The 8,195-nt window shown below is 35.4% G+C and overlaps 1 protein-coding gene across 1 annotated transcript; it reads right to left on the reverse strand.

Moving 5' to 3' along the window:
- Window positions 1-1,624: 1,624 nt before the first annotated feature.
- On the reverse strand, window positions 1,625-6,943 carry LOC127429554 (uncharacterized). The gene is made up of 7 exons (XM_051678670.1): window positions 6,619-6,943; window positions 5,379-5,493; window positions 5,032-5,207; window positions 4,768-4,913; window positions 4,142-4,292; window positions 3,875-3,987; window positions 1,625-2,794 (listed from the first exon to the last, which is right to left on the reverse strand). The coding sequence occupies exons 1-7, from the start codon at window positions 6,680-6,682 to the stop codon at window positions 1,898-1,900; spliced, it is 1,662 nt and encodes a 553-aa protein (XP_051534630.1). The 5' UTR covers window positions 6,683-6,943; the 3' UTR covers window positions 1,625-1,897.
- Window positions 6,944-8,195: the final 1,252 nt, after the last annotated feature.

The following is an 8,195-nucleotide window of genomic DNA, read 5'->3' on the forward strand; positions in this document are numbered from 1 at the left end:
GAAGTTCACCCAAATTCTTGAATCGATTTTGCTTGACAATCATAAGGCTGCGGTTCTCTCGGTTGGTTGTGCATCTTTTTCTTCCACACTTTTTCCTTCCACTCAACTTTCTGTTAACATGCTTGGATACAGCACTCTGTGAACAGCCAGCTTCTTTGGCAATGAATGTTTGTGGCTTACCCTCCTTGTGAAGGGTGTCAATGATTGTCTTCTGGACAACTGTCAGATCAGCAGTCTTCCCCATGATTGTGTACCCTAGTGAACCAAACTGAGAGACCATTTTGAAGGCTCAGGAAACCTTTGCAGGTGTTTTGAGTTGATTAGCTGATTGGCATGTCACCATATTCTAATTTTTTGAGATAGTGAATTGGTGGGTTTTTGTTAAATGTGAGCCAAAATCATCACAATTAAAAGAACCAAAGACTTAAACTACTTCAGTCTGTGTGCATTGAATTTATTTAATACATGAGTTTCACAATTTGAGTTGAATTACTGAAATAAATTAACTTTTCCACGACATTCTAATTTATTGAGATGCACCTGTATATATACTGGACGTTGTGTGTCAATATAAGTGTTACTACAGCAGACAGATTTAGAGGATTAGTCAATGGGCAGAATAGACAAAATAATAATAATTAGAGGAACATCAATGTATCTCAGGTGTGAATGTCTTACAGATTGCAGACAAAGACATGAATGGACTGCATTTTTGTATGTATTTGAGTAGAATTTATTCCTTTTTTAAATCTGGAAAAAACACACATGGCATGGTTTTAAATAATGTTTAATAAAACTTTTCAAAGTTATAATTTTCATATTTGGAATATAACATTATCAGACTTGTGGCTTGAGCTCCATTATATCTAGTTCCTTTAAAGGCCTGTGTTTTATATATAATTTCATACAAATATAATATGGAAATAATTAGCTGATTAATTCCTATAAATCTGAGCTTTTATAACTCTTTTCCTTTATGACTTTAATAAATTTTGACATCGGGGCTATAAAGTTCAAGCCAAATATATAAACTTTACTCCACCCAAACAGCACTACATCAGCGTTGGTAAAAGCTATAAAAGCTGTTCCAGAGTATTTGCTTAGGGCTCGGGTTGCGCAACAAATAATACCAAAATTAAGAGACAGAATTGCAACGCTGACAATGCTAATGACAGTTTGTCTAACCATCCCCACCATTGTCTTTGGTTAATTATCATCAAGCTCTGTCATGTCCAGACAGTATCTCACATTTTATGAGACAGAAACTCTGGGGTGATTTGATGCTTGAAATGTATCCTTTCTGGTCAATATTAACAAGTCAAAATGACCCCATGCATGCAGGAAGTCATAAAGGGCAAGCCCCTCTTCTGAGGCCCCTAGTAGCTATAATTAGCACTACTTTCATTTTTGTCAGGTGGCTTGTGTCCCAATCTTGGTTCGCATTCATGAAAAAGTCATTAGTTCATAGTTCATGTAAACGTCAATTCCACATCTCCTAATGTAAGAGGCAAAGTGTCCAACTGGCAGGGCAAATGTCCTCCCTCTTGCAGAAACAGAGGACTGGAAATGAAAAGAGATGAAGAGTCACTGCAGTTCTCGCCCAGCTGAGTGGACAAATCTCCGAGCAGAGACGAATTCACAGTCTGTTCAGGAGACTTTTTCAAATAGCTATTTCTGCCATTGTTGAATTCTATAGTGAAAGTACAACTGGTCTGCTCATGAGACCCTGATACACAGTCTGTAGTTACGAGCTTACTGGATTTACATCACATGCAAGCCTCAAAGTCAGAACATAAGCATGTCACATGACCAGCCGATAACTACCACTTTCATTTTTGTCAGACGGCTTGTGTCCCAATCTTGGTTCACATTCATGAAAAAGTCATTTGTTCATGGTTCATGTAAACGTCAGTTCCACATCTCCTAATGTAAGAGGCAAAGTGTCCAACTGGCAGGGCAAATGTCCTCCCGCTTGCAGAAACAGAGGACTGGAAATGAAAAGAGAAGAAGAATCACTGCAGTTCTCGCCCAGCTGAGTGGACAAATCTCCGAGCAGAGACAAATTCACAGTCTGTTCAAGAGACTTTTTCAAATAGCTGTTTCTGCCATTGTTGAATTCTACTGTGAAAGTACAACTGGTCTGCTCATGAGACCCTGATACACAGTCTGTAGTTATGAGCTTACTGGCTTTACACCACATGCAAGTCTCAAAGTCAGAACATAAGCATGTCACATGACCAGACCGACAGTCACCACTAGAGCTAGTCATATTGTTGACTATTTCATCGGAGACTTTTATCTCATTTTGAGCATCAACAGAAGGACTTTGACTACGATATCCATCCCCTACAACCACTATTTCAGACAGGAGTCCACTGTCTGCCCCTTTGAGACTGTCAGAGACATCCTGGTTCCCCATTCCCAAGCCACTGTCCTCTGTTCCCTCGCTGCTGGTGTTGTTAACGCTTCTGTCCAGGGAAGGGAGCTCTCCCAAGCTTTGTCTTCCCCCACTGAGACTGTCCTCAGATTCTGTCAGACTTCCACAGCCACTGTCCTCATCTCCTGTATGTCCATCCATCCCTCTGTTCTTAATGGAGTGATGGTGGCTGACACTCACTCCACTGTCTGTACTCTCTCTCCTCTCTTTCTCGTCCTCAAAGAGCTCGGTCTTCTCATCAGATATTTTAGCCTTTTCTGCCATTTTGTTGCTGGTCAGGAGCCATCCCTTGTCAGTAACACTCTCTACCTGGACGAATCCTAAGTTCATGGGGTGCCATCCGTTCACAGCTGATTTCTAGACAATAATATAAGTTCAAACTGATGGTTAACACTTGAAATCTCTACTGTTTTTTTTTTTTTTTTTTTTTTTTTTTAACAAAACAAAACAACAAAACAAATAATAAATAAAATGTCAACTCTCAAAACAAATAATAAAAATATTTAGATCTCCACTCTCAGAGCAAAACAAAAACAAAACAATACAAAAAATCCACTCTCAAAAAAATAAATAATTATATATATATATAATAAAACAGACAACAAATTAAATCTCAACTTCCAAACCAAGACAAATAATACATAAATAAATAAATAAAATATCCACTCACAAAACTAAATAAATAAAACATCTCAAAATATTTAAACTAAAACGTAAAATGGCCCTTGAAAATATTTAGACACTAAAAGGGACAGTTCACCCAATGAAAATTATGTCATAATTTATTCACCCTATTGCTCTTCCAAATCTGTATGTTGTCTTTCTTCTGTGGATTGATAAAAGTTATGTTGAATGAGAGCCTCAGTCACCATTGACTTTTTTTATTGTATGGGAAAAAAACATGCAATGAAAGTGAATGTGGACTGAGGCTAACATTCTGCATAACATCTCATTTTTGTGTTTCACAGAAGACAGACAGTCATGCAGGTTTTAAACAACATTGAGTGAACAACTGTATCCCAATAAAACCTATCAAACTTTTTTCTTTTTATGAAATACTTTTGCTTGAAAAGTGTGCTTGTGCTGTCTTTTGTTAAAATAAATGCCACTTGATTTGGTATTTTGTTATCAACTGCCATGGCACTGTATATGTTAAAGATATGTACAGTTGCATAAACCATACTGATGAAAACTAATTTACCATCCTCCAGATCACTATCGATCACATGCATACGTCAGACCTAAAAAATCCCCAGCATTTCCCCTTTTGCCTGTGTTCCTTGAAAGGAGAACTGATATTACAGTTATCGCTGAGGCATCAGAGCTGAGCCCTTCTTTTCTGGCTTTATTCCTTTTTAAGACTCCAAAACTGGCTTTCTCTGTTAACATTAGTTTTGATGAAACTACATTTATTTCACAATCACCAAGTTAACTCACCAGAGCAGCAGGCATTTTTCTTGGACGTTTCAGGAAGCAACAAATTGCAAATGTGATGAAGGTCATTGTGCCAAGTACACCAAGAATTACCATGGAGATCACCAGAGACATATCTGAAAAGCAAGAAAAATCTCAATTAAGCCTCTGTGTGACATTAATGACAATGCAATAATGACAGAATATTCATTTTGAGTGAACATTCCTTTACATTTCACTCACAAAGGAGATTAAAGATTATATTCATGGTTTCCAGATGAACTTCAGTACCTGCTTCTGTATATATGCAGCGCTGTACTGAAATGTTGTGCAAACCAGCAGATTCAATCTCCACTGACACACTCACACAATACTCCTGCCAAGAAAGTAATGAATTGAACTCCACCTCACCATCTTCATCATCATCAATCTTTGTTATATTCTAAGTCGGAAAAAAAACACACCAGGAAACACAGTTTTAGAAATCACAATTGCAGGTTAAAAACACAAGCAAGTTATTGAGAAAAAAAGTAGGGTTAGGTTTAAGGTAAGGGTTACAAAAAAGTAAGTCCACTAAAATTAAAATGCATAGACTACTTTTATACTTTTGTGTGCTTTTTTAAGCTTTATAGTGAGTCACTATCAACTGCAATTGCATTGAAAAGACTACTAATTTTTCTCCTTTGTGTTCTGCATATTAATGAAAGCCATATGGATTTGGAACCACATAAGGGTGAGTGCATTTTGATAGAAATGTAATTTTCAAAAAGAAATTACAGAAATTATAGTGTCAAGTTGAATAGAAACAAAGGCTATAAAACATAATAATGGAAAAAAAAATTGCAGTGATGCTCATCATGAACTGAGGACACTTTTGCAAATAAATATTTTTGGGACTTCTTCACTAAAATACCAACCTGACTGTCCTGTCCTTTTGCCTGCAGAGTGACAGTGTAACTTGGGCCAAAGGCAAAAAGCTTTTTCAGAAATTGCTTCCTGTAAAATTTTACCTTCACCATTTTAGTTGAGGAAGACACGTTGAAATCTGGTGCCAACAATTTGCCTAAAACATAGAAAGTATATTACATTTTAAGGCCAATTGTGATAATAGAAAAAGGAATGACTTCACTCTCCTTAAGTTGTGTATTAAGATGACAAAATAAAGTCCTATGAATACTTACTGTCTGATAAATGAATTCTGTGTCCTTTTGACCAGAGAAAGCTGCCATTTCCTTTATGCAGTCCAACCCGTATTTTCATTAACTTTTGTTCTATAAGGTTTCCAAGACAACATCTAGTTTCTGTAGTCATGTTACACTCTGGCACGACATGCCATGGAGCATTACCAATTTTATAACTAACAAAGAAAAAGAAAGGTAAACATCTAGTATAAGTTTTGGGGTGGTGTCAAGTTGGTTCGATCAATACAGGAGAAAAGAAAACTATTTAATAACTTTAAAATTGTGACATAATGCCTGTACTGTATATGAACTGTATGGGTGGATAGTAATACAACATTTCTGCTTACAGTGCATGATTCATTTGGTAAAGGGCATCTATGGGGGCTCCTGAAGGGGGATCCCAGACCACAGTTACATTTCCTTCCCATATGTCAAACGTGACCTTTACTTCCAGCCTCTCACCTGTTATGAAAAGGCAGAAATGACAAGCGTTATTATCAGACTTTTTTTCAGAATTTCTATGAATGCTTTCTCTTCGCAATAGAGAAGTAGGTTATTTGCTCTTGTTCCAGTCATAGCAGTTGCAATTCTGTATTTGTTTTTCAATAATAAATTACCATCCACCATCAATTGTACTTTACAGGTGTAGGTGATATATATATATATATATATATATATATATATATATATATATATATATATATATATATATATAGGTAGCATACCTACCTACGCTTTACAATAATATTGTATACAGTATTTAATGCAACACTTATCATGAATTAACACTGAACAGTACTTTAATAGCATTTATTAATATTTGCTAATGCCAATTATAAAAATTACATAATAAAACTAAAAGATGCATATGTTAAATTTAATTAATGCATTATGAACTAACAATAAACAATAGTATATTTATACATTTACCAAAGTAAATAAATGCTATAAAAAAAATAAAAATAAATTCATGATGCTCAATTCACTGACTAATGTTAAGGTGTTGTAAAGTGTAACATGTAATATGCCAATTAATATATATTCTAATATTTTGCATAATCACGTGTCAATGTTTGAAACAAAAAGGCCCCAAAATTACCGCAAAAATTTATTTCTATGAAATCGCCATGAGTTTTTCCATTTTGTGCATTTTCTTGTCAAATTAAAGAAAGAACTAAACACATACATTCATTGCTTTTTATAGAGCAAACTGATCCCTTTCTTGTGTAAATATGTATATGGATCACCGTTATTGCTCTTTCAAATTGAGGGGTGAATGTCGATGACAAAGGCAGTGCTCATAGGAGACTTCCAATACTCATGTGGAATTTACATCACTCACGTCATTACTGTGAAAGAAACTAGGGCCAAGGCTTACAATCAAACTCCCTCTCAATGTGTAATTTGTTAAATTGTTAAATAATTTAGAATGTTTAATATTGTAAACAAAATCAATTTATTAAAATGTAGTTTGCATCTATGAATATTTTTTTAATTAAACGCAGTTAAACAAAAGTAAAAGTCTACTAGTCTGTTAGTGGTGTCTCCAAGTAAAAGAGACTCTTAATTAAAACATGATTCTCTTACCTGCTACATAAACCGGAATGTGTATCAATATGGCCAGAGCAAATATCCATGCAGTCCAGTCCATTTTTATATCAGTTTGTGAGCGCCATAACCAGCAACAATTCCCAATCCTCAATTCCAGAGTCCAGTGCCACACACAAAAACACACAAAATAACTTTCAACTCTCAATACCCAAAACAACCAAAAAACAAAACTAACGATACGATTCTTTGACAGCTTTATTCTAATGCAGTCCTTTCCTTTAGTTACTCTGCTAACTGCTGATACGTCTGTCTCTCTCGCTCTCTTTCATGTGAATGTAAGGTTGGGTGGTTGACTGACTCTCTGTGTATCTGCACTGTGAACTTCCCTTGCTGTGTTTTGCTCCAGTCTTCCGTTATGACAGATATTTCCCCCACTTAAAGATAGAGACATGTTTTTTTTCTCTCTCTTGTGGTTATATATGTGCCATCAAATGTGCAAACTGTGGCCGGGCACATAGAACTATTCTAAATCGGTGCAAAATCTAACAAATTTAAGTGTGAATCACATTCTCAGTATTGAGGAAATTACCAGCTCACACATTAATTAGGTGGAGTACCATGTTAAACATGTTTGTTCTTAGAATTTACAAATGATTTTTGTTAGTAATTGCTTGATAACAATCAAGCCATGCTTATTTATGTTTTTGCTAATTTATGATTAACACAGTACTTGCACCGATGTACCTTAATACTGAACAAAAGGTTGTGTGTTTGCATACAGTATCTACATGTGACTTTGCACGAACAGTATGCCTATAATCTTCAACTTCTTAGTTAAGCATTAAACAGAGTTGAGGGGTAGTACATGCATGGAGAGTGATTCTTCAGTAAACATGCCATTTGTTTTCGATACATTTTTGCATGTTTGATGTACCTCATATTTGAATCCTAAGCATTTATCTCACAGGTTTTCAGGTGGCTTTAAACTTGCAAATTTCTCTGCACAGAGTGGTTGTGGTTAGAATTTTTAAACTTGTTCTTGGAAGACAACAGAGCAGTGGTTCGCTTTATTAACTTTCAAGGGACAGTTCACCCAAAATGAAAATTCTGTCATCATTAACTCATCCTCATGTTGTTCCTAACATTTCTGTCTCCTGTGGAATGGGAGATGTGAGGCTGGAGATGTTAGGCTGAATATTAGTCTCAGCCACAGTTCAGTTTCATTGCATCTTTTATAAAAACAATAAAAAAAAAAAAAAAAAGAAAGAAAGGACGAAAAGAAGGTGACTGAGGCTGCATCCACACTAATCCGTTTAAGTCTGAAAACTCCCTAACGTCATTGTTTTCCAAAGTGTGCGGTTATGGAGAGCATTTTCGAAAGTCTCAGTTTTTGGTGAAGGACAAGCACAGGTGGAAAGTAATGAATTACAACTACTCTTGTTACAGTACTTGAGTACATTTTTCAAATTTTTCTACTTTTTAAAGTGAAAGTACCTTCACTTGAGTTGATTAAAAATTAAGTATTCAACTTCGCTACAGTTATTTTTACCACAATTACAAAGTACAAAAAAATACATAATATTTCTGAATTTTTGGGAGGAAGAAAGTTATAA

Source organism: Myxocyprinus asiaticus, chromosome 39 (assembly GCF_019703515.2).
Source record: "Myxocyprinus asiaticus isolate MX2 ecotype Aquarium Trade chromosome 39, UBuf_Myxa_2, whole genome shotgun sequence".
Taxonomy (NCBI): domain Eukaryota; kingdom Metazoa; phylum Chordata; class Actinopteri; order Cypriniformes; family Catostomidae; genus Myxocyprinus; species Myxocyprinus asiaticus.

What these genes read in the sequence shown, in the direction of transcription:
- LOC127429554 (XM_051678670.1), bottom strand. Translation starts at nt 6,682, where the DNA reads ATGGACTGGACTGCATGGATATTTGCTCTGGCCATATTGATACACATT. An exon ending in CATTCCGGTTTATGTAGCAG is followed by an intron (nt 5,494 to 6,618) that starts GTAAGAGAATCA and finishes TTTTCATAACAG; the next exon opens with GTGAGAGGCTGGAAGTAAAG. An exon ending in CAGAATTCATTTATCAGACA is followed by an intron (nt 4,914 to 5,031) that starts GTAAGTATTCAT and finishes TCTATGTTTTAG; the next exon opens with GCAAATTGTTGGCACCAGAT.